The sequence below is a fragment of the Taudactylus pleione genome, unplaced genomic scaffold, assembly GCF_031769625.1.
Source record: "Taudactylus pleione unplaced genomic scaffold, aTauple2 ptg000201l, whole genome shotgun sequence".
In the NCBI taxonomy this organism is placed as follows: Eukaryota; Metazoa; Chordata; class Amphibia; order Anura; family Myobatrachidae; genus Taudactylus; species Taudactylus pleione.
The window spans coordinates 57,796,437-57,824,094 of NW_028284603.1; the positions used below are offsets into that span (position 1 = coordinate 57,796,437).

Sequence of the window (27,658 nt, forward strand, 5' to 3'; positions counted from 1 at the left end):
AAGGGTTACACACTCCAGGCCAATAAATAACATGTTATCACACTGCTACTATAGTACAACAACAAAAATGTCTTGTTTTGTACTTTCTATTGTTGGACAATTTGGTCTTAAAAAAGAAATGTGAAAGTTTTGTGAGTGTTGTCGTGGTTTCCGCTAACAGTCTTTGTGAATTTAGGGAATCCCATTGTTGGTCTTGAAATTTATTGTTCTGTGTCTGAGTAAGAGGCACTCATCTCTGCAAAGGTGATAAAATGAAGGAACACTTTTGAAAATTGAGGATAGGCGTTTTCTTAATCACCTCATCACAAGGAACTTACAGTGGGAACCAACACAGGACTTCAGAACACTGATGCATCAAGAGCTTTGGAGTGTCCAAGATGATAACTTACTGTGAGATATTGCTTGTAGTGATCCAGTCATCTTTTCTCCTGGTTTTACCGATATTAGCAGATACTGATGTTGGCAGAGGTAAGTTAAAAAATCTTTTCAGTATATTTACATAGATTGTAAGCTCTATGGGTAAGGAGTTGTTTTATTCCATCCATCATACACTCTGTTTGGTACTTGTGTACGTTACGGACTCATTGCAGAGAGAACCCAAGTGTCCTACACTCATTATTATTATCAATCATGGTAATGTCTAAATTCCCTTCATGGAGAGGGCCCTGACATCATCAGCCAGTGTCCAGCGTCATTTCCTACCATCCAAGTGGGTATAGGGGGGGAATATAACCTTATGGCGAGCGTAGCGAGCCACCGAGCCAGAAGCGTGGCGAGCGCAGCGAGCCCGCGAGGGGACAACTTTCTTCTTTAGGTGGGGACAACCTTTCGGTACTTGTGTATGTAAAGTACACAAGTACCATTTAAAACATTTATTGGGTTCTCTCTGCAATGAGTCCGTAAAGTACACAAGTACCCTCTGATCAAAACTGTATTTCTTATGAAATTTAGTCTACTACAAATTGTATTACATTGTGTTTATAAAGTGCATTTAATCTAAATGTGATCTAGGTCAAAGTGATAATGAGCACAATCCCACAGTAACCAATCACTCATTTGCTTTCATTGTATAACTTGCACTAGGTTGTTGAGAACTGATTTGCTACATACACTTGCTCTTGGTAGTCCTGGATTGTGTTAGTCAGTAGGGCAGATGTACTAAGCTCTGGAAAGTGATACATTAGAGTGATAAACTGCCAATTAATCATAACTGTCATTTTTCAAACACAGCCAGTGACATGATAGTTAGGGATCTGAGTGGCTGGTAGTTTATCACTTTCCAATTAATCACTTTCCAGAGCTTAGTACATCTCCCCCATGTCTACAATCTCTCATGTTATGCTGCTCCACTGCGTCTGTCTACAGTATAAGTCGTACTCTTCGCTGAGTCCATTCATGCTCTGGGCACTCTCCATCAGAATGTCACCTATACCCATTTCCCTCTCTTCCCTCTCTCTCGGCCTTTCTTCTCTTTTTCAAATTCTCTGCACCCCCACCCCCTCTTATGCCAACAACTGATTAGATGTTGAACACTTTCTCTACAGCTCAGCGATATTCCAACAGTATTGCATTTTGAAGTATTTTGTTTTGATTATTTTTACTGATTCTTTAATAAAATATAGATTTCAACTAGATTGATCAAAGTAAATTTCTTTTCGGTTGTAGTGGTTTCTGGGACATGTGTACTTTCTTAGCAAATATCCCCCACTTCCTTATTTATATAGTAGTGCAAACGAATGCTGCATCTTGTATACTGTTTATGTAACAAAGCATTTTGTACACTTGTGTGCTATATACTGTACATATAGGTTTATGACTTTGCTTTATATTAGTCTTAACTAAGTAGACTGCAATATTACTTTACCAACAAAAAGCTGAATCAATACTAGTGCAATAGGAGATAATTCCTAATTCATAGGAAATCTCAGGAGTAAATCTACTAAGAATTGTGTCTGGCCCACGTTTGTCTGAGATTAAACAAGAGTAGAAACGATCATACAAGGGTTTTTATTTTAAACAAAATCTGAAATCTACTACGGATTGTGTTTTCCGATGGTGTATTCGATCATTCCCACCTGTGTTTCCTGCCAGTGAGATACTGTATGTGCAGGCTGCTTGTGTGTAATAATGTTGTAAATAAATGGTTAATGAAAAAAAAAAAAACCAGTGTAAGGCCAACCCCCCCCCCACAAAGCATTACCAGCCCTGGGCTCCAGGAGCCACTCCTTGTTCTAAAAATACGGGGAAAAAACAAGCGCTGGGTTCAAACTAGCCGGAGTGTAATACCACAGCCAAGGGACCCTTTCACCGGGTTACCTCAGCCAAAGCATTAACACCCCAAACTAGTCAGCCCAGGCTGGGGACCCCCCAATAAAGGGGTTCCCCCTCTACTGTTCACCCCTGGCCTGGTCTGAAGCCCGGGGTTCTTCCATGCACCCCTGGCCGGTGGGTGCAGGGATGATAGTGATTTTAATAAATGGGTTACTATTGTTTTTTTACATTGGGACTACAGGTGCCAGTGTGCCTGCCCTTTGGTACTTGTGGTACTACAAGTGCCAACAGGTGGCCGGCACCAATACCCCCGATGCAAAACAAATAGTAAAAACATGATAGTACACACACATCATAAAAAGTACAATTTTATTACACACTAAACACACTAAACACAAACATACATACTTACCTTGTCCCTGGGAAACCGGTCCCTTTTCCAGTAGAAATCCATGGTTGTCACTAAGAAAAAAATTAAATACTCACCTACCTCCTGGCGCAGGTCAGTCCACTTCTCGGCCCAGCAAAACAAAACAACCCACGGATACTGAAGAGATGTGTTACCACATATATCTCTTCCCCGGCAAATGACGGAGACCTCGTGGGTTACGTCAGTTGTCGAGCCGCCAGCCAATCAGAGGCTGCTCTAGAGTAAGCTACCCATCAGCCAGGGGTGCATGGAAGTGCTCCGGGCTTCAGCCCAGGCCTGGGGTGCTCAGGAATGGGGGGACCCTGACTAGTTTTTGGTTTTAATGTTTTGACCAGGGTGAATGGGTGAAAGAGTCCAATGGCTGTGGCATTACACTCCAGCTAATTTGAGTCTGGTCCTGGTTTTAAAAATACAGGGCACCCCACGCCATTTTTTCCCCATAATTCTAAAACCAGGACTGGCTCAAAGAGCCCAGTGCTGGTTCATAAAATACGGGGGACCCCTACGCGTTTTGTCCCTCGTATTTTTAGAACCAGGATTGGCTTCTGGAGCCCAGGGATGGTTATGCTTTTGGGGATGAACCCCGTAATTTTTCTTTAAAAAATTAACCCTTTATTTTATTCATTACAGGCAGAAACATACACGAATCACACTGAACTGTGTATGTTTCTGCAAGGCACGCTGCTCAGGAGGGGGTCTATTTCATACTTTTTTTTTTTTTTACTATGTTTGCTTAAATTACACCTGTGATTATAATTACGATTCTTGGTAAATTCCCGTGTTGTATTCCTGTCTATGGAAATTACTGACGTGTTCAGACGATGGTGTATTAATTTCTAGTTGTATTTACCGGTGCATTTTAACTTCTGATTCGGCTGTGTTCACCTCTGAAAATACAGAAAAAACACCTGTTTTTTGGCATAGTAAATTCCTGTGTTTGTACAAATGGCAAATACTCCTGTGATTGCAATCTCGGACACACACACAGAGCTTAGTAAATTTACCCCTCAGTCTCGGTTGGGAGGATATACAACTACTATGTTTATCTATAAAGAATTAATATAAATAAAAGGTATTTTTTCTTTTACTTGCTTTAAGGTTAATAAATGTGGTTTTGTGAATCAGATTTCGATATATTCTCTCTTTGTACTTCCTCATGAAGGTCACTGATCACTTTAAGAGCGTTAGAATTGAGTTACTTAGGTGCTAATGATGATGTTATTACAGGCGCCTGTCAGGCGCACTGCGCCTGAACCTCGGAGTCCCAGTGGTGCGCCTCGGCGCAGTGTTAAAGAGTGACATGGGCACCATTTCCAAGATATCTCATTATAATATGCAAATATTCCAAAATACAGAATATTCTAATATCCAAAATATCCCTGGTCCCAAGCATTTTGGATATGGGAGACTCAACCTGTATTTGGAAAACCTCTGCTATTGATGGACAATCTCCATTATTGGAATTCAGTGTTGCACAGCCAGCATCTATTAGCCAGAGAGAGGAGAGAGTTGTTAGGATTGATCAACTCAACCCATTGAAGCTGGTTGAGCAGCTAGCATGGGATTATGGGCCTGATTCACTACCGTATGCAACTGCAAATAAGCACGCAATCTGCCGATTGTTTCGCACTGCGCATGCGTACGCATTGTAGTGCGCATGTGATTCCCCATGTGTAGTCCCCATCGCAGCGGCTGGTTCACGCATGCTAATTGCGATGCGTACACATGCACAGTAGTAGTTCATTGTTAATTGTGACATGGATTCTGCCAGTGATGACTGATTGGTTCAATTAATGTCAGGGGTAAATTACATATTCATATTTTATATCTGTACCAGACAGATCTTACCTTACTACAGTATATTGGCAGTTCAGGACATGCAGTTGCCACAAAGGAGAAAAATCAGGTGTACTATGTCACCAGTAAAAATAAATTGCTTTTACAGGGTGGAAAAACATTTCTAGATACAGTTCTACCAAATGGACAAGTTGTGTCATAGGGTGATAAAAAGAAACAACTCTGCCTGGCTTGTACACAGTACTTCATGGGAAGCACAGAAGTATTATATGCAAAATATTTTCTGACAACTGCAGGAGGAAGATGTAAGTAAAAGTCAATAAGCTATGGGGGCGTGGCCTGGAGTAGCATGGTGTAGGCAGCATTTTGCCATCTCTCCCGTGGATATCCTGATATTTATCCTGTTTTACTGGTAGTTTCTCCATTGGTGTACCTATATTAGAGGGGCATCTTCTCCTGCTCCCTTGGAGTGCTGTGGTGAACTGTCCTCCAGGATATTTCCCCTTTGATTGTGTGGCTGGGTCGTCTGCCTCCCTCCGGCCTTGTGTTCCTGCAAAATTTCCTGGCTCCCGTGGCTGATCTATACACACCCTTACCTGTGAGATGCATCCGGATCGTAGACAGCATTCCGAGGTGTCCTGAGAGTGAGTCCTGTGATCTATCTCCTCTTCGGCTGCCATCAGCGGATCCCGGAGGTTGGGGTGTGCGGTGTGCTAGCCGCCGCCATCTTGACACCGGAGTTCATTTCGAGTGCTGCACTAATCGTCCTGCTGCTCCGGCGCTCCTGTGCTGTGGTCTTTCTTTCTGGTTTACATGCTTTCGGGGCTTCAATATACCTGCTGCCTCTGCTGTGACTTTCCGCTGGTCTGAAACTCCTGAGGACGTCTTCTGGTGCTGGTGGCCATTTTCAGGTTAAAAGATCTCTACTTGCTCCTGATATCCCCTGGCTGTTACCTGGTTTGGCTCTGTACCTGCTGCTTTTCCAGTTGATATTTTTTCTGGACTCTGTTTGTCTGTTCCGCTCCTCATTCCTTTGAGTTCTTTGAAGGTGGTTGTCCATTGTTATCATGGGCCCTCTTCAGCAGATCCTTCAGGCTATTAGGGACTCTACCCAGAGACTTGCGGACAGGATTGGAGAGTTGCAAATAAATCTCTTTCTTACTTGTCATGTGGATGAGCCCCTGATCCCTGACTACGACGTCTTTTCCCCTCAAGTTCAAGATCAATTACCCACTTTGGGGCTTCAGGTTCGATCCAAGGTTGCCTACCAACTTGTTTCCGGTCCTCAAGATTCTGCTCTAGAGTTTAAAATCTTTTTCCCATCTCCAGCATTCGTGATGAAGATCTGTGATATTTTATGCAAATGCTTTTTTATTTTTTTTGTATACTCCTCGGTGATATGTGGCAGATTTTTTTATCTCGTTTTTCCCCTGCAGGGGGCTGAGGCCTGGCCAGATTCGATTTTTGAAATGTATAGATTTGTCATAATGTTTTATTGTTTTATATGCCATTTTATTTGTCTTATAAACTGTTTTTGATTTCATATATTATGTTTTCCTTATTTTATATATTTCCTTTTTTGTTCCATTCTGTACATGTCTAATTAGAAGGAACTTTAAATTTATTTTTTAGCCCATTATCAGGCCTTACTAACTAATTGTTACTTTTAATGTGAACTCTCCATATCCTGCCTTTCCTTTTTTTATGTTATTATATATTCTTTGCGTTCTAAGGGGTACATTTACTAAGATGGGAGTTCTATTTAAGAAGTGATGTTGCCCATAGCAACCAACCAGATTCTACTTTTCATTTATCTAGCACCTTCTAGAAGATAATACCTGGAATCTGATTGGTTGCTATGGGCAACATCACTTCTTAATAGAACTCACATCTTAGTAAATTGACCCCTAAATACTGTATATTTGTGAAATTTCAATAATTCTCTATGGGAGGAACTCCAGTTTTGTATAAAGCGGGAGAGCTGGACCTAGCTTAGCTTGGGTCATCTAGTATATTGCCCTTATTATTTCTGTAATTTTATTATCCGCTATTTGGGTGGGGGGGTTGGGGGTTTATAGGTAGATTAGAGTAGTTTAGGGGGGGACGGATGTTAGGGGGTCCAAGTATAACTAGGTTGGGTTAGGTTATAAAGGGTGGGGGGTTATTGGGAGGTTTGTTTTGGATTTCCTTATTTTGTTTCGTTATTTGTTTGTGATATGCGGTTTGTATATTTAGGATTTTGCTGACAGTGCATTTAAATATTTTGTTTTACCTTCTCTAATTATATTTGTTTTCAAGATTAGTGAGCCCGAATGGCACCTTCGGGTTCTATTTATACTCTATCACTATGATGGGGGGGGGGGGGGTTAAGAGTATATCCTGCGTTGCTAGATTAGCTTTTTAAATCTATATACTGATGTAAAACCATATATATTCTGCATCTTAGCTGTATTGCCTGTCATGTTTTATATGACTTAATTTTTTTATTTTTTTTGTATGTAAGGTAAATAATATCAATAAAAATTATTGAATTAAAAAAAAAAAGTAAATAAGCTACATTTATTCAGGGTGGACAACACTAGTATTAAGGCATCACAGTTGGGACCTCATTCAGAGTCGGTCGTTGTGGCCGCACGGTCGTACGCCACCGATGTTCCCTATACTGCGCATGTGTAAAGTTCGCAATGCACGTGCGCAAACTAGCCGCTACGATCAGAAATTTCTCTCTCCTTGAACACAGCCAGGTCGGTAGTTTGAGTGACAGAATGAGGCGTTTGTGGGTGGTAACAGGGGAAGGTGCTTGAAAACGGGTGAGTGGAGATCCGAACGCAGGCGTGCCTAATTATGCGAACGGCGTTTTATGGGAGTGCATACGGTTTATGGGAGTGCATATTTAACAAAGTAGCGTCATGGCACATGTGACATTGGAGGTTTTTACACTGACATGATCATAGAGCTTAAGAGAGGGTATGGTCAACCTTAAGCTCTACGACCAGTTCTGATGGTTCCCGATGGTCTCGATTAATCCTTATATGCCCAGAGATGACGTGCAATGCGTACGAGAAGGGGGCGTATTTTTTTGAATTCCAACCGCTTCCTCCCCTTGGTCGGCCAGCTACCGATTCGAACTTAGGGACGCAACTTGCGAGGGAATCATTTGAATATCCGGCCCCTTTTCCCGTACGACCATGCGGCCGCTTCGACCGACTCTGAATGAGGTCCTTAGTGTATTGGTTAGCATTACTGCCTCACAGCACTGAGGTATTGGGTTCAATATCCACCAAGGTTCTAACAATGTGGAGTGTGCATGTTCTCCCCATGTTTACGTAGGCTTCCTCCAGGAACTCTCGGTTTCCTCCCACTATCCAAAAACATAGTGCTTGGTTAAATAGATTCTGACATAAAAATAACCCTAATGCAGTGGTTCCCAAACTTTCTTGAATCACCAGGGACAGATTAAGGGGGGGGCGACAGGGGCGGTCGTCCCGGGGCCCCCACCACAGAGGGGCCCCCACCTCTAGATCACGCAGGGGGGGGTGTTTCTGAGTAGCTAGAAACCCCCCCTGTGGGACCAATTTCCCCTGCTACCGTGGCCAGAGGGGGTGGAGCCAATATGACAAGCCCCGCCCCCAAATGACCCACGAATTACGGCATCATGGCACGAGGGGCGAAGCCTAAGGATGTGAGCAGCAGCTGCATAAAAAGTAAGTGTGTATAAGTTCTGTTTTATTGTGTATATATGTTTATGTATGTGTTAGTGTGTGTGTATACTGCTGTGTGTATGTGTTAGTGTGTATGTATATGTTTATGTGTGTATACTGTGTATGTGTGTATTCTATATATATTATATACATTTGTTACATATATTATATATATATGTATATGTGTATATATATATATATATATATATGTGTGTATGTGTATGCGTGTTTAATACACACGTGCATAAATAAACAATAATAAAAAAATATATATATAATGTATGTAAACCCCCCCACAAAATCCTGTATTTGCCCCTGCCCACACAAAGTCGGGGTGACACTGTGGAGTGCAGGTGTCCAGTGTACCCTGTTCCCGAATGGGGGCTGAGCTGCCGCTGATCTGTGTTCTGAATGCACAGTCAGTGCTGCCGCATAGAGCGCAGAGCGGCTCCCGAGGCATCACGTAACACATCCTATGCGCGATGCCGATCACTGATGTCGGGCCTCCGTAGCCGCTCTGCGCTCTATACAGCAGCGCTGACTGTGCTGCTGCATTCACAACACAGAGCCAGAGGATAAGTAATCAGGAAGGGTGGGGGTAGGCTCTGTGTGGCGGGGGAGGGAGGGTTGGCTCCGTGTTGCTAGGGCTGGGTAGGGCCCCCACAAGCCGGGTAGGGTCTCCACAGGCCTTAATCCGTCCCTGTGAATCACGGCGCCCTAAAGTATCAGTATTTTTTTTAATCACAGACTCCTAGGCCAAAGGTTTCTTAGTGAGAAATTCAGAAGAAAATATAACAGTACAGTAAGTAAATTGTGCTTACCTGTCATCCTTAGGCTCAGTTATGTGGTGGTGGACAGGGTTGCGCTTCAGCTTATGGTCAATGCGCTAACACATTGACCATAAGTAATTTGATTTGGTCCTGTACCACCAACCAGTACCACCCCTCCGGAATACAGAGGGCATGGTTCAGACCCGCTCGCAAGCGCATTACGCTCGCAAGCGGGTCGATGGTGGCCCAGTGCGCACTCGAGGCGTGCGTGATGCGCATGCGTGAGACCAGTAGCGAATGAGACATTCACTCACTCCAGAGCTCGCAGCAAAGCGGGGCGGCTGTCGATGTTGATCGACAGCTCGCCTCGTTTTGTAGGGTTGAACAAACGGAGACGTTCCCGAGGGAACACCTGCCGTTTGTGGGCGGCCCTACTGACATCACTCGTGATGTTAGTAGTGGACTTCCAGCTCTATTAGAGCTGGAAGTCCACTCGGCATTGCGAGTGCTGAGACCCTACCTTAGGGTATCCTCACAATGCCGATGGTCGCGATAATCACGACCATCTCCTGCCCACACCCACAGCTTAGCGAGCAGACTGGAGAAAATAAATAAAAAATACTCCTCGCCCTGATTCAGAGCGTGCGCTCGCAAATAGCAAGCGGCTCTGAATCAGGACCAGAATTTTTTGAGCATGACTGAGAAGGTGAAACTTTTGTTTTTTGATGGTTCAATGTACACAAACTTTGTTTAAAGCACAAAATTATAACAAATATTGTATAAAACTACCTTCAGGCTTTGTGTATAAGGTGTATATGAAACATAATGTACACAAACTTTGTATGAGCCACAAAATGTTTAAAATATTGTATAAAATTACCTGCAGGCTGTGTATAAGGTGTATATAAAACATAAATGCATTCTGTGTTTACATTTGGGTCCCATTCATAAGATATATCATTATGGTATACAAATATTCCAAAATACGGAATATTCTGATATCCAAAATACCCCTGGCCCCAAGCATTTTGGATTTGGGAGACTCAACCTGTATAAGTGTGTGTGTGAGCATGCGGTAGGGAATATAGGGCCTGATTCAGACCCGCTCGCTAGCGCTGAGCGCTCGCAAGCAGGTCGATGTTGCCCAAGTGCACATACGCACGACGAAGGCGGCTCCGTCGTGCGCATGCGCGAGATCCAAATAACGACGGCCAAGCCGTCGTTATGGGTCTCGCATCAAAGGGGGCGTGCTGTCGATGGTGATTGACAGCACGCCCCCTTTGGTGGGCGTGCCGGGGGCGTGGCTGCCCAGACAGAGGCGTTTCCATGGGAACGCCTACCGTCTGGGGCCGGCCCCACTGACATCACGAGTGATGTCAGTGGGAGTGCTTTTGGCTCTTAGAGCCAAAAGCACTCCAGGGCTTGTGGCAGCGAGACCCTACCACAAGGGTCTCGTCGCAAGCCCGATGGTCGCGATGGTCTTGACCATCGCGACCATCATTTTGGCCGCTCGCTATAGCTGTGGGTGGTCACCCACAGCTATGCGAGCGGCCAGGAGGCCGCTCCAAAGAGGAGGAGGGACGGCCCTGATTCAGAGCGAGCGCTCTGTCAGAGCGTCCGGCTCTGAATCAGGGCCATAGATTGTAAACTCCACTGGGTGAAGGGACTGATGTGAATGACTTAATATTCTCTGTAAAGCGTTGTGGAAAACGGGTACGCTAAATGAATAACTGTAAATAATAAATGAAGGCACAGATTATACATTAGCACATTACATTGTTTCCCAGTAACTGTGCAAAAAATGCTCTTATTGGTATATGTTAATGGAAAAACACACTTCATATTCTAATCTACACAATTACATTCTCAAATTATTTCCTCTTATCGAAAGAGAGAGGGAGAGAGAGAGAGAGAGAGAGAGAGAATTAACATGAAGGACCTAAGCAAAAAAAGGACATGAAATACTGTACATGTGCTGTGCATCTGTTCTCTGTTTATTGCCCTCATAAACTTGTTCTCCATAGTAACCCATCTTATCCTTGTTTAGAGTAGTAGAGTAGTCCTAGTGCAGACTACTAGGTCTATTGTCCAAATTATAGGCTTATTTACCAATATATTTAGAGCTCTCATAATTCTGAAAGAAACAGCCCTGTAATATATTCTGCCCACAAAAACCCATATTATTGTCAATGTAGAAACTGTAAGTGTATTGATGTACTGTAAGAGAACTATACATTGGGATATTTTAATTTTCAGTGGCTAAAATGAGGAGCTGCCCTATGATGGAACCTGGATACCCAAGTTCAAAAGGTATGCGGTCAAGAAGCCGACGGTCGAAATGCCGACCGCCGGCTTCCCGACTGTCAAATCCCGGCAGGGGTCTAATGATAGGCGTGGAAATCCTGACACCTATCATTATCCCTACGCCGGGAGCCCAACGTAATTAGATGTAAGAGTTTATTGTATTAGTAAAGGGAAAGAGAAACAGTTTAGAAACCCCTGCCATTCTATAACGCCATATATTCTCAAGGCACCAATCGGGTTTAAATTACACGTGTTATCTATATACAGGGGTACCATTTTGTAGGCTGAACCAATCTCAGGATGGCGATAGCATCTTCATAATTTTTTCTTTAACAAATTACAGGTTAATTATTCTGTTTTTTTGTGGTCACAACCACATAAAATTTTTGGCTCACAAATGCTTCTGCTTGTAAATCTAGGCCCGTATATTACTAAACAGCTTTAATCCAAATTCATATATTTCTTATCCATTAAAGCCATTTCAAAATGCTTATCTGTAGTCCTCAGCAAAAAATACACCAAAATATTTGCTGGTTATGGTAATTAATTTGGATGTGTAAAGTCAGTGACGTGCGGTGAGGTCAATGGCTGGGAAGGCACACATGGATATGGGTCTGAGTGCTGGGAGCCTGTCTCACCCCCTACTTACTGTAACTCTCCCCTCACTCTTCAGCGTCCATTAATTCTCCTACCTGCATCACTGTCTTCTCTTGCTGCTGCTGACTGAGCTCCGATCTTTAAACATTGCAGTACACTTCCTGGTCAAATGATACATTCAATGTGTCCATCAGTGCTCAAGGCATGTCTCTCATACTCAGAGGCATGCATCTATTAGCTCTCTGTGTAGCTCACTGCCCAAGGTGTGGCCCCGCCCACAGCTCTGCAAGTGTCTGACTATACAGAAGGGAGGCTGACCTGTTGCTGCCTTATCTCTCATCTCCCTACAGTCCAGGGGCGGGCTGGGCCGGGGGGCAGGGTGCCATATGCCCCCCGGGCCGGTACACTTTTTCTTCAGTGAGGGCCGGTGTCACTGCACATGCAGGACTGACGGCCGGGTGACAGGCAGAAAGTGCTCTGCAGTCGCTCCGACAATAGAATCATTAGAGCGGCTGGGCAGCATTCTCTACCTGTTACCCGGCTACCTGTCACATCCATGCAGCTTGTAGCTGCACACTGAGCACTGTTCCGAGTCTGCTCCGCAGCAGGGGCTGTGCAGGGTACACTACACTACCTGCTTCCAGTCTAAGACGAGTCTGTGTTGGTCCCTCCTTGCTTGAGACACCCCTGAGTCTCCACCCCTGCTATCTTCTGTCTGTCACTACAGAATCCACTCTGTCCAGTGTCCCGAGCAAGATCCCGTCCCCTCCTCTACCCTCTCTGGCTATTCTAAACTTGTTCCTATCCCGCCCCCTCACCAGGAGGCCCTCCCCCTCTCCTGCCCTATCTGGCTATTTTAATCCACCTCCTCCTGTCCGCCCCCTCACCCGAGTCTCCGCCCCCTGAAGTCAATTTTGTATCTTCCTGTACCTGGAGTTCCGCAAAGACCACAGATCCTTCCAGACAGGTGTCAGTGGAGATATGAAATGTTTAAATGATTTTTGATATTTGAGGGGGTGGGGGATGGAATACTTAAGTAATGGGGAGAGGTATAGTTGTTGTTTTTTTTTTTTTCTGTGGGGGAGGGGGGTGTTTTAATACTGTATTTGCTGGGGGTGCTGTAATGATGTGTGTTTATAGGGTGTATTATTATTGTGTGTTAGGGGATATTCATAATATCTGTGTTATACGTGGGTCTCTATTGGTCTCTGCATTATCTGGCGATTACGGCGATGTTCTGCATTATCTGGCAGGCAATGCAATGCTCCCTGATCTAGCGGCTACTGTGAATCTTTCTGCATTATATGGCACATCACTGCGAAGCTCCCTGATCTGGCGGTTACTGCGAACCTCTCTGCATTATACGGGCAAATCACTGCGCGCTTCCTGTTCTGACGGTCACTGTGAACCTCTCTGCATTATACGGGCACATCACTGCAACGCTCCCTGATCTGGCGGTCACTGTGACCTCTCTGCATTATATGGAACATCACTGCGATGCTCCCTGATCTGGCGGTTACTGTGACCTCTATGCATTATATGTCACATCACTGCAACGCTCTCCCTGATCTGGCGGTAACTGTGATTTCCCTCTGCATTATATGGAACATCATGTGACGCTTCCTGTTCTGAAGGTCACTGTGAACCTCTCTGCATTATATGGCACATCACTGCACTGCTCCCTGATCTGGGGGTCACTGTGACCTCTCTGCATTATATGGCACATCACTGCAATGCTCCCTGATCTGGCGGTAACTGTGATTTCTCTCTGCATTATATGGAACATCACTGCGACGCTCCCTGATCTGGCGGTAACTGTGATTTCTCTCTGCATTATATGGCACATCACTGCGACGCTCCCTGATCTGGCGGTTACTGTGACCTCTATGCATTATATGGCACATCATTGCGACGCTCCCTGATCTGGAGGTCACTGTGACCTCTCTGCATTATATGGCACATCACTGCAACTGTCCCTGATCTGGCGGTAACTGTGATTTCTCTCTGCATTATATGGAACATCACTGCGATGCTCCCTGATCTGGCGGTAACTGTGATTTCTCTCTGCATTATATGGAACATCACTGCGATGCTCCCTGATCTGGCGGTTACTGTGACCTCTATGCATTATATGGCACATCATTGCGACGCTCCCTGATCTGGAGGTCACTGTGACCTCTCTGCATTATATGGCACATCACTGCAATGCTCCCTGATCTGGCGGTAACTGTGATTTCCCCCTGCATTATATAGAACATCACTGCGATGCTCCCTGATCTGGCGGTAACTGTGATTTCCCTCTGCATTATATGGAACATCACTGCGACGCTCCCTGATCTGGCAGTTACTGTGACCTCTATGCATTATATGGCACATCATTGCGATGCTCCCTGATCTGGAGGTCACTGTGACCTCTCTGCATTATATGGCACATCACTGCAATGCTCCCTGATCTGGCGGTAACTGTGATTTCCCTCTGCATTATATGGAACATCATTGCGACGCTCCCTGATCTGGCGGTAACTGTGACCTCTCTGCATTATATGGCACATCACTGCACTGCTCCCTAATCTGACGGTCACTGGGAACCTCTCTGCATTATATGGCACATCAGTGACTAGAATGGTCCCTGCATTCTATATTGGTCACTAGAATTGTCCCTGCATTGTATATTGGTCACTAGAATGCTCCCTTTATTATATATCTATCACGAGAAATGTACCTGTACTGTATCTTAGTAATGAGAATAATCCCTGTATTGTATAATAGTCACAGGAATGGTCCCTGTATCCCTGTATTGTATATTGGTAAGCAGAATGGTCCCTGCATTGTTTATCCGTCACTAGAGTGCTGTGAGCATTTTGCAGTGGTCACTAGAATGGTTTCTGGTTTGGGATGGGGCTGGTCGCTGTATTTCTTTATAGCACTGACATAACAATTTTTCATATATTTAATTGGCTATTTAAAGCATGCCCACATTAGACAAGCCTTACTTACAGAGGCTATTATCATGTGTCTTTCTCCACTGCAATGCGCTGGTGGAAAAACCGGGCCACTTACTTGTGCCTGCCCCCCAGGCTTAAAGTTGCCAGCCAGCCCCTGCTGCAGTCCCAGGGAGCTCCACAAAGCTGGCGAGTGTTAACTATAGAAATTATTACAATAAACTAAGAAGATGTTTATAAGTTATAAATATCTTCTTTGTATTATTCTAATAATCTTTATATCAAATCTCAGGACTATGACCAGGGAGGCTCTGCCTCCCCTGCTTACCCTGACTGCACATCTCTGTTTAAAGTTCAAATGAAGGGTTCAAATATAAATGCAATGCGATGCCCCATACTGGTGACCCCACCCCTTGTGAAGTCTACAAGCAGTGTCAGACTAGGGCATGAAGGGCCCACAAGGGAAATACAGTTTCAGAGGCCCAACAAGAGGCATGGCCACTTGCTGGAAGGGGTGTGGCCACCCGACAAGAGAGGAGTGGCCAGTCATTATAGGATCGGCATTTTATAGTATATAAAAAAAAATACCTTTCAAATAAGTCCAGTATCACTTATACTACTGTATTTAAAAGAACTACAGAGATATTAGGGGACAAATAATCACCTACATGTCTAAATATAGGAAAGATTATTCCAAATTGTACTTACAGGCCCAGGCAGAACTGACCGAATCATTCAGAGTAGTAGTAGTGCCACTTATACAATGCCCATAGCAATAGTGTCCCTTACACAATGCCCCCAGCAGTGGTGTCCCTTACACAATGCCCCCAGTAGTGGTGCCCCCTATGCAGTGCCCCCAGTAGTATGTCCCCCATTAGCAGGCCCCCAGTAGTATGCCCACCATTAGCAGCCCCCCCCCCAGTAGTATGCCCCCATAAGCAGGCCCCCAGTAGTATGCCCCTCGGTAGTATACCCCCATTAGCAGGCCCCCAGTAGTATGCCCCCCCAGTAGTATGCCCTCCCAGTAGTATGCCCCCATAAGCAGGCCCCCAGTAGTATGCCCTCCCAGTAGTATGCCCCCATAAGCAGGCCCCCAGTAGTATGCCCCCATTATTAGGCCTCAGTAGTATGCCCTCTTAGTAGTATGCCCCCCATTAGCTGGCCCCCAGTAGTATGCCCCCATAAGCAGGCCCCCAGTAGTATGCCCCCCAGTAGTATGCCCCCCCAGTAGTATGCCCCCCTATTAGCAGGCCCCCAGTAGTATGCCCCACCAGTAGCAGGCCCACTGTAGTATGCCCCCCCAGTAGTAGGCCCCCCAGTAGCAGGCCCCCTGTAGTATGCCCCCCCAGTAGTAGGCACCCCAGTAGCAGGCCCCCTGTAGTATGCCCCCCCAGTAGTAGGCCCCCCAGTAGCAGGCCCCCTGTAGTATGCCCCCCCAGTAGTAGGCCCCCCAGTAGCAGGCCACCTGTAGTATGCCCCCCCAGTAGTAGGCCCCCCAGTAGCAGGCCCCCTTGTAGTATGCCCCCCCAGTAGTAGGCCCCCAAGTAGCAGGCCCCCTGTAGTATGCCCCCCCAGTAGTAGGCCCCTCCATTAGCAGGCCCCCATACACACATAAAAAAAAACCTTACCTGCTGCCACGCGGCGAGGAGGGAGCCGGAAGACGGAGCTCATGAGTGAGCTCCAGCCGGCTCCCTCCGTGCATCAGCCAATGAGAGTCTGTGTGACTCTCATTGGCTGCTGTAACAAACACATAGCTGCCGCTGGCGGCTGTGTGTTTGTTCTGTGTAGGGCAGACCGCTATCACAGCGGTCTGCCCTACACTCGAGGAGCCCTGATGTCGGATTCTCTAGTGAGAATCCGACATCAGGCGGCCGCCGTTCGGCCCCTAACTGGGATCCGGGTCAGGCGGGGGAACACCCGAACAAGGCTAGGGTGGACTCGGATCCCCTATGTTCGGAGCGGTTCGGATTCCACAGAATCCGAACCGCTCATCTCTAGTATTAAGGGTTTAGAGGCACTTAAAGCTCCCGGCCCAGACGGATACTCAGGGGAATTCTTTCAAATCCTTTCCTCCCATGTATGCTCTCCCTTGGTATCATTTTATAATGCTATTCTTTCTGAAGCCTTTATACCTTTACATTTTAACTCTGCTATACTTAGGGTTCTGCCCAAACCCGGTAGAGATGTCACACTGCCTGCTTCCTATAGGCCTATATCCTTGCTAGATGTGGACTATAAACTATTCATGAAAATTATCTCTAACAGGATGAAAGTTTTATTACCTGATGCTATTGGTTCAGATCAGACTGGATTTATCTGGGGTCGCCACTCCACTGTAAATATTCGCAAAGTGGTTCCTGTTCTGCAGTCGACTGTGGTCTCTTCTTGCCCACAGGTTATTATTTCCATGGATGCGGAGAAAGCATTTGACTTAGTCACCTGGGATCACCTGTACTATACTTTGATGAAATTTGGTTTTCCTCCTAAATTTATTTCCTTATTGAAAGTTTTAAACACTGCCCCTTCCACCCAGGTATCCAGCAATGGCTTCCTATCTGCTCCCTTCTATGTACAAAGAGGCACTCATCAGGGTTGTCCTATGTCTCCCCTTTTATTTGCGATAGCCCTGGAACCCTTGGCTGTAGCGCTACGTCAGTCACATAGCTTTACAGGTATACGTATTGGTCCGGCCGAGCTTAAATTGTCACTATTTGCAGACGACATGGTCCTGTTTGTTTCCAACCCCGTTTCGTCTATACCAAGTAATATTTAGCCCAGTTTGGATCATTTGTAGGGTATAAAATCAATTTACACAAATCAGAATTGATGCCTCTTGCAAATATCATGGCAGTGGATTTGAGGGATCCTGCCTATCAACATTTTCATGTTACAGCCTCCCATTTCAAATACTTAGGTATTAATATTCCTGTGGTTACCTCCTCCCTATATCGTCTTAATTATACTCCTATTATTGCCCAACTGACTAAATTGCTGGATGCCTGGGAGATGCTTCCCCTGTCCCTACTCGGTAGAATCGCATTACTTAAAAGTGTAGCTTTTCCTAAATTATCTTATTCCATACAAATGCTCCCAATTAGCATGTCACTAGCAGACCTAAAAACCTGCACCAAGCTATTTACCAAATTTCTGTGGAAAGATGGCAGACTCTGGTTGGCAGTGAACAAGTTACTACTGCCTAGGTCTCATGAAGGGCTGGGTCTCCCCGATATTCTCACATTTACTAGGGCAGTGCATTTTAGGTATATTGGTGATTGGTTGTTGAACAGGGAAACATACACCCATGCGCCTACTGAGGTAGCTATGTTTTCACCTTACTCAGCTGCTGCTTTGTTGCATACTCCTAGAAAATCTATCCCAACTCACATATTTCATAATGTCTTATTTCATGATACCTATTTGGCCTGGAGAGCCATTTGCAACAAACTATCTAGACCCTATACCGCCTTGAAGTATATACCTTTTACTGGTAACCCTATGTTCCCACCAGGACTAAATAACTCTAGCTTTTGCTAGTGGAAACAGAAGGGTATTGCCTGAATTAAGGACATTTTCGATCCAGGTGGAGTTATTCTCCCTTTCTCTACCCTCCATACTGATACCCATATTCCACACAGACAATTCTATATGAACCTTCAAGCCACTCATTATGCTCGTTCTCTTCAATTCCCGGTTCATTCCTCTAATTCGTCTGACCCTCTGCACAGTCTCCTATACTTTCTCGTGGTACACCCCTATAAGACTAAGGGCCTGATTCAGAGCCGGACGCTATTTGCACTCGCTCGTTTAGAAAAAGGGGCCGGCTATTTAAATTGAGCGCTCGCTCTTTGCGGTCTGTTGACACCTCTATGTCTGAGCGAGCAAACTAAATATGCGCTCGCTATTTTGTAAAGACGCCCCCTGGCCACTCGCATCCTACGTCATCTCCGCTATTTATTTGATTAATCGAGTACATCGAAAGGCATCTGAACTGCTCGCAGTGCTTGTGGTAGGAATTTCCTACCGCAATCATGCGAACAGTTCAGGCTAAGAAACAACCAAGTGACGTGGTCAATGACGCTGCTTTGTTAATTATGCACACCCTTAAAATGCCCGTTTTGACCGTTTGGCATGCCTGCGTTCGGATCTCCACTCCCCGTTTTCAAGCACCTTCCCCTGTTACCACCCACAAACGCCTCATCCTGTCACTCAAATTAGCAGGCATTCGCTATTTTGCGAGCACACAATTTCCGACCGCAATGACTGGTTTGCGCATGCGTATTACAACCCATACGCATGCACAGTTGTGCGAACATCGCTCGGAGCGAACGTGCGGCCGCTTACGAGCGGCTCTGAATCAGGCCCTCAGTATCTTACTACAGATCTGGTGGGGAGTTCGCATGACAAGGTATGGAAACATACATTTTATCATGGAGCAGAGACCTGACTACTGTCACTTCCATGGACTGCTTGTTGCATACTTATGATGCTACTCTTAAATTTTTTGTGCTGTTCCTGGCTACAAGAAGTTCACATCAAAACTATTAATAGAGCATATATCTTGCAGGCTCTCAGGAGCTTTATGGTGCAAGGGGAGACGGGTGATTGCTTAAAATGCAGGCGCCCGAATGTTACGTTTTTTCATAATTTCTGGACATGCCCTAAGATCGCAACGTTCTGGGGTAAGGTAATGATCTTTATTAACTCTATTTTTCCCCTAAAATTCTATAGTAATGCGCTGGCCTTATTATGTGCTAATTTCACAAACTGGGATTTGGGCTCTGATAAATCTCGCATAGTCCCATTACTGACTGTCATTGTCACCGTAGCTAAAAAAGTCATTTTATGTGCTTAGACCGCCCCTTCCCTTCCCTTTTTGGGAACGGTTAAGTCTATTATGCTCCAGACCCTGTATTCTGATAGACAAGCAGTTTTCCCTGCGCTGGAAGCGGGGGTTACATCCTTTTATAAAAAATGGGCTGCATGTATTGAATCACTCGACTCCCCTACACAAGCTCAGATTTTGAAGGTGTTTGAGACTACCTAATGGTATTTACTAAGACAGTTATCTTGAATGAAAAGGAAATTCTTATGTATTGTATTTCCTTTTGATCAATTGTAAACCTGGATGTTCCTATATATAGTATGCTCAGGGGACATACTCTGTACATCACCCTGATACTGACCACATATTCTCTCTTCATTGATTCTACTGCAACGCTGCCTTTCTCTCTTTCTTCCTTCACCCCCCCTCCTTTTTTCTAATATTTGTATTTTTTGCTGTTATTTTTGTGTTTTTATCCAGATAACCATATGTATTGTTTTACTTTTCTTTGGATATTATAATATTGTTCATGGGCTATTTTTGTACTGTTATACAATTATTATTCAAACTGGGACTATATTTCTACTTCCCTAATGTCTGTTTAGTGTCTGAATCCACACACCAGTTTGCTTTTCCCATGTTACCTTTGTATAACTATTGCACATTGTTATTTACTGTTATTGATATCTGCCTGTAACATTTTACATTTTTTCTGTCACTTGATTTTTGAAAATCCAAAATAAACAGATTTAAAAAAAAAAAAAAAAAAAAGAACTACAGAGATAAAATGTGTATCAATCACCATAAAAATCTTTATTTATAAACATATGCATGAATGACTAGAAAAATCTAAATAACAGAAAATTAAACAGCATATACCTCCATATAATGCAGCCATCCATATGATGACCACAGAGAAACTATTATAATGACCACGCAACCATAGCTCATAAAACAAAACCATCTTATAAAACCATAATAATACACATTATATCACTGCCAACATGGTATTCCTTTCAATGATGGAAATTCCATTTTAAGGGTATTATGTGGCTGGGGTTTACTAGTGTAACCTTTTACACTAGTAAACCCCAGCATGCATAAATTATCCACTGCGTGGCCATACGCAGCCATAGCACTGAGAGCGTGCTTGGCTGTTAGCAATTCTTGAGTAAGGTCAGGGTTTGTGCAATTGTGTGTATGGGTCCGATGTTACTCGTGTTACCGATTGTTTCGCTATATTGCTAAGTATTACGGATGTGAGACAAGGAAAAGTGGGCGTCCTTATGTGAGGCTGTGATTGCAATGCTATACTGCCATCGCAATGCATGTGCATATCACAGCTGATATTAGCAACTGCTTTGCGTGCACATTATCAAAATAGCGATCCATAGTGAATTAGGCCCGCAGTGCCCTCATTTCACATTATGCCACACAGTGCTTAGTGGGAATTACTGGGAACATGGTAGATAACTTTATGACCTGGGTGCAGTTTAGTTGGGCCCCAGATGCGGGCCCCCTAAGCCTTTAGCTACTCCCATGTGTGTTTATTGGAATATTAACACCATAGGGCAGATTTAATTAGCCATCGGCAGCTGGTGTTGCACATTTTTCCACACATTATGATAGGCAGATTCTGCTCGCACCTCCATATGGTGCAGGCAGAATCTGTCTTCAGAAGTTAGGGTGCCGCTTTCGTGGGTAACTTAATCCGCCCACATGTGTCTGGGACTAAACTATATGTGCCAGTACTACTTATCTGGAAATTTAGTACACACAATAATATAATTTGCTGTCTCACGAGACTAAGGACCCATAAGCCTCACAGACAACCGCAGTCATTACAACACCACGCCAGTCTGTGTAGTCCACACACACCGGAATGCAAATACCATGAAGAAGACCAGGAACCAGGGCCTAGTCCAGTCTCCAACAAAGCCAGATGACTGTATCTGCACCCCTGGAGTCCGGGTGAGAAATAAGGCTGCTACCCTGAAAGCTTATCATAGAGACTCCTGGTTTAAAAAATATCATCAGGTAACAACAGTGTGCAGCTTTTGCAAGATTCCGCCCGCTGCAACATCTCACCACTCCAATCACACTTTTATGTGACTTTATTTTTTGCCATCTATCAGATAGGGGCAGCATGGTCGGTGTAATGGTTAGCATTACTGCCACACAGCACTGGGTTTAATCTAGGGATGTGCGCCGGACCATTTTTGCCGGATTTGGTTCTAATTCGTCGTCCGGTTTTGGATTTGGATTTGCCAAACTGCGGTGACTGGTTTTGGATTTGGATTTGGATTTTTTTACAAAAATTGACAAAAAAAGCTAAAATCACATAAATTGGTCTTTTTTTTCTTCCTAGAGTATTATTAACCTCAATAACATTAATTTCCAGTCAATTTAGACCACCTCACAGCTTATAATATTGTTTTCAACATTATTGGCCAAAGGTTGCAGTGAGCTGACTGGTTACTAAGCGACAAAGCAGCGGCACAACGACACAGACACCACAGTATAAAGCACATCTATGACACATTGCCACACAGCAGTGGCAGAAATGAAAAGTAGTGCACCCACCCAGTGGGGTACGGCCAGCAGAGTCACAGTACTTGTTTACATAGTGGGCTACGGCCCTAGGAGTCACAGTGCACAATCTTATTCACATTACACCACGCATAGGGCCTGATTCACATTACACCATAAAGTAGTGTCTCTTATTTATGTTACGACACACAGTAGTGCCCCTTTTACACAATGCCCACAGTAGTGACCCTTTTACACAATGCCCACAGTAGTGCCCCTTTTACACAATGCCCACAGTAGTGGTGTCCCTTACACAATGCCCCCAGCAGTGGTGCCCCCTATGCAGTCCCCTTAGTAGTAGGGTCCCCTATGCAGTGCCCCCAGTAGAATGCCCCCCAGTAGTATGCCCCCCATTAGCAGGCCCCCCCAGTAGTATGCCCCCCATTAGCAGGCCCCCCAGTAGTATGCCCTCCCAGTAGTATGCCCCCCATTAGCAGCCGCCCCAGTAGTAGGCCCCCCAGTAGTATGGCCCCCCCAGTAGCAGGCCCCCCCAGTAGTAGGCTGCCCCAGTAGCAGGCCGCCCCAGTAGTAGGCCCCCCCAGTAGTATGGCCCCCTCCAGTAGTATGGCCCCCCAGTAGCAGGCCCCCCACAGTAGTAGCCCCCCCTGTAGTATGGCCCCCCCAGTAGTATGGCTCCCCCCCAGTAGTATGGCCCCCCCAGTAGCAGGCCCCCCCAGTAGTAGGCCCCCCCAGTAGCAGGCCCCTCAGTAGTATGCCCCCCCAGTAGCAGACCCCCCCAGTAGCAGGACCCCCCCAGTAGTGTGGTCCCCCCAGTAGCAGACCCCCCCAGTTGCGCCCCCGGCCCTTACACAAGTAAAAAAAAAACTAAAAGAACTTACCCGTATCCCCGCTCCCGCGCCGTCTGCTCTGCATCCATGCGCTGAGGAGGGAGCCGGAAGTCGGAGCTCCTGAGTGAGCTCCAGCCGGCTTCCTCCGTGCAGCAGCCAATGAGAGTCTGTGTGACTCTCATTGGCTGCTGTAACAGACACACAGCTGCCGCTGGCGAGAATCCGACATCAGGCGGCCGCCGTTCGGCCCCGAACGGGGATCCGAGTCAGGCGGTGAACACCCGAACAGGGTTCGGGTGGACTCGGATCCCCAATGTTCGGAGCGGTTCGGATTCCACAGAATCCAAACCGCTCATCTCTAGTTTAATCCCCTCCATGGCCCTAACTAGTGGAGTTTGCATGTTCTCCCCTTGCTTGTGTGTGTCCTCCGGTTTCCTCCTGCAATCCAAAAAATTAACCCTAGTGTGCATGTACATGTGATAGGGAATATAGGTTTCAAGATCCACTGGGGCAGGGACTGATGTGAAAGGCCAAATATTCTCTGTAGAGTGCTGTGGCATATGGGCCTGATTCAGCAAGGAACGCAAAGGAGAGAACGCACGCACTCGGCCAATGTTTCCACACTGCGTATGCATTACAGTGCGCATGCGCGAACTAGCAATTGCAATGGGAACTGCGTCTGCAGAGGCTATGCAGACCCAGAGCAGAGTGATTGACAGGAAGTGCCGTTTGTGGGTGGTGAAGGAAAGGGTGGTCGGGCGAACGCAGGCATGCCAGTGTGTTGCAACACCGTAGCAGGGGCGCGCATAAATGATCCACTACAATACCATACGCAGTCTGAGGCCTGATAGCGTGCTCTGAAGTTAGCAATTCCTGAGTGAGGTCTGACCCTCCTTAACTGTACGTATGGGTCTGATGTTACCGATTATTTCGCTATGTTGGCCAAGTATACGGATGTGAATAAGGGGAAGATGTCAGTCTGTGATCACAATGCGATTGCAAACATTTGCATATCACCGCTGATATTAGCAACTGCATTGCGTGCGTATTAGCAGAATAGCGATCCTTGCTGAATCAGGCCCTATGTGTGCACTATATAAATAATAAATAGAGATTAATGCTGACACATTGACTGTTTGCAATACCCTGTGCACAACTTAATAATACACAAATTGGTCCACTTGTATTTATAATTAATACATCTATAAAATAAGTTTGCATAATCAGTTTTGTTGGTGGGGGCCCCCACAACCTAGTTGCCCCAGGGCCCACCACAAGCCCTAACTAGGCCCTGTCTATGCTTGCTGACACAAACTATTACATTACTGTTTTGTTCTTTTTATTTTATTATAATTTCGGGAAACACACTGTGCATGTCAGCAAGCATAGACAGAGTGTGATCATAGTGTGATCTGATGTTGCCTGCATGTGGCACTGGCTGCTTGCATTTTTCATAACCAGCCAAGTACTGTAAATATAAAATCAAATATTTCCAGTAAGCTCTGAAAAGTGATAAACTGGAGTGTGATAAACCACCAGCCAATCAGCTCCCAACTGCCATATTTCAAACACAGCCTGTAACATGACAGTTGGGAGCTGAGTTGCTGGTAGTTTATCACTCTCCAATTTATCACTTTTCAGAGCTTAGTACATCTCCCCCCTAGTCTGCTGAGCTTGGGTGTGACTGTGATCAGTGCTCTGGGCCTAATTCAGACCCGCTTGTAAGCGTCCGCACGCTCGCTCTTAGCGATGGTCGCACAACTGCGCATGTGTATGGTTCGCAATGCGCATGCGTAAACCAGTCATTGCGGTCGGAAATCGTGCGCTCGTAAAACACAGAGGGGCTGCTATTTTGAGTGACAGAATGTGCCATTTGTGGGTGGTAACGGGGGAAGGTGCTTGAAAACGGGGGAGTGGTTGTGCGAACGCAGGCGTGCCCAACGGTCAAAAGTGTGTTTAATGGAAGTGCATAATTAGCAAAGGAGCATCATCGATCACATCACTTGGTTGTCTTTTAGCATGAACTGCTCGCAGTGATTGCGGGAAATAATTCCTACCTCAAGCGCTGCAAGCAGTTCAGATGCCGTTCGATGTTCCCGATTAATCTAATAAAAACAGGAGATGACGGCAAAGGGGCGTCTTGAAAAAATAGCGAGCGCGTTTAGCGGACGCTCGCACAGACATAGAGGCGTCCTCACACCGCAAAGAGCGAGCACTCAATTTAAATATCCGGCCCCTTTTTTAAGAGCAAGAGGCCGGGTCTGAATCAGGCCCACTGTCCGCTGTTGCCAACTCTGAAATGAGAGAAAAGCAACTCTTGAGTGAAAAACAAGCCCAAAACAAGCCCAACCCAAGAAGATAAAGCCCAAAACATAAGCCCCACGTAATATGGTGGTACTGCGGTGGGGGTAATTTAATGAAAACCACAAACGTTATTGTTTATTGTTCATTTTATTAAAATACATATAAATATTTGCAAAGCATGGCTTTTCCCTGCTCTGCGAATAAACTCCGCTGTGCGAAGTAAAGCGCAGGGCACTCGGGGCCTGATTCGGCATAGGGCGGAATTGCAAAGCCGCACACAAGCAGCTTTGTAATTCTGTCCTTCCTATAATGCAAATGCAGCAGAAGGTGTCTGAAATCTCCTTGCTGCATCTGCGATCCCAGGCTGAGACCGAGATTGTAGTCTGGGATCACCATTGCAACCATCGACTGCGATGGTTGCACCTTTGGTCAGGCTGTGGTAGCTGAAGCTGGCTGTGTTCTGTCATCCTGCAAGGCCAAGAAGTCTGCGTTCATGGATGCAGATCCTAGCCTTGCCACTCCCGGAAAACGGGGGCTACATGCCCTCGTTTCCGGGAATGCAGAAAACAGGATGCCCCTGTTTCCAGGAACATAGGCCGTCTCTGCCCCGCAAACTCCTCTGCCTGTCAATCAGGCAAATACATACAGGTACAAAAACAGACAAATCTCAGGTGCACAACTCCAAATTATTACTAATATATAAATGCAATAAAATTTTGCAGTCAATAGAGGTTTTTAGCATAATCTTGGCCAAGGTTATGGACCTACCCACCATATCCAGGTAACCTCTGTAGGGTAGGTTCCTAACATACTACGATTCAAATCCAGAGCGCAGGACACCCACAAACTAGTCCAGCTAAGCCGCCCATGGGCACCGCCATAGTAAGAAAAGTGCAGTGTGAAAGAGATAGTTAGGAGCAGCTACTGCCGCATATAAAGAATGAAAATAAAAAGTGAGGTACATATATAATAAACAAACAGTGAAGGGTTAAAATGTGTTATAAAGGAAAAATGTGTTATAATGCGGTGCCCTGAAACAGATCAACAAAGGCAATCAAGGGGGACCCACGCCCTAGGCTCCTCTGTGTCTGCGCTCCTTCCCTTGCTGATGTAATCACTTGAAGCAATGTGCAGCTGCTGTCAATCACTGATGGTTCAGCCCACTTCTCCCTGCCCCTCCCCCTGATGTCACCACCTCTGGCATCATGTAGCTGAGCCTTAGCAGTAGCAGCTAGTGGAAGGTAAGACATCGAGAGATGCCCGCATATAACGTTACTATTTTCTCTTTCTTCACTATTACAACCCCCTAAACCTAGCCTAACATTCCTGTGTGACTGGATCATACAGCCCACTGAGAACTTCTGCAATCTGGCTAGACCAACATGCAGTAGGTAGCACCTATTCTTTTCCATATAGATTGTAAGCTTGCGAGCAAGGCCCTCTTACCTCTATGTCTATCTGTTATTACCCTTACTGTTTGTTCCCAATTGTAGTGCGCAACTAAATATGCTGCCACTATATAAGTAACTGATAATACAATAAATAAATTAGTCGTAATTTCCTGGTGTGCTTACTTTAATTGTCCTGTTGCATGATTCAAAATCAGCCAAGCTTCAGTTGATGGACAAGTGGCCAAATGCTTTCTTCTAGAATACACTAGTATTAAGATGTGCTAATTGTGGATGATTTTAAGGCACACAGGTCCGGTGGCTGTGAAACAAACCCAATCATCACACCGTTACTGCCATGCTTGATGGTTGGCTTGCGCTATTTGTGGTGATATGCTGCTTTTGATTTTTCACTAAACATGGTACTTTGTATAAAAACCAAACAGCTCTGCATGGTCTCGTCTGCCAGGGAAGATTGTTATAGAAATGTTGTCTTTTGTTAAGGGACAATGAGTGGGATACATGACGCATTGCATTCGGAATACGATGCACTCTTCGCATGCATGCTGGCGTTAGTTCCACCGGTATGCATGAACAAAATCACAAAGGAAAGCTCTCTTGGTAAGAGCTGTCCTTTTCGAATGAGGAGCTTCCGGGTCTATGACCCAGGAGTCCCTCTGGGGTTTTTCTGCACATGCGCAGAAGTATGCGAGCGCCGCAGGGGGTGCTGGGAGGGATCCGATTGGATCCCTCTCACAGCACTCTCCGAATAGAAGCCCATAGACTTGTATAGGGTAACGCCATCAGAAGATGGCGTTACTCACCGCATCCAAGCGCATTCCGGGGCTTGGTGCATATGAGAGATGCGGTCAAACCTGCATTTTGGGGGTTTGACTGCATTTCTCCCATTGCTGCATCCCACCCATTGACAAACCTCAGCCATACTGTCATTTGT

General features: G+C 45.5%; 1 protein-coding gene across 2 annotated transcripts in view; it reads left to right on the forward strand.

Moving 5' to 3' along the window:
- The first annotated feature begins 297 nt into the window (after positions 1–297).
- LOC148518427 (pancreatic secretory granule membrane major glycoprotein GP2-like) overlaps positions 298–27,658 on the forward strand; it is a 60,426-nt gene continuing 33,065 nt past the window's right edge. For both annotated transcript variants that reach the window (XM_088477638.1, XM_088477639.1), the window contains exon 1: positions 298–468. In XM_088477638.1, coding sequence (XP_088333764.1) covers positions 378–468 — 91 coding nt within the window. In that variant the 5' untranslated portion in view covers positions 298–377. The remainder of the gene's footprint in view (positions 469–27,658) is intronic.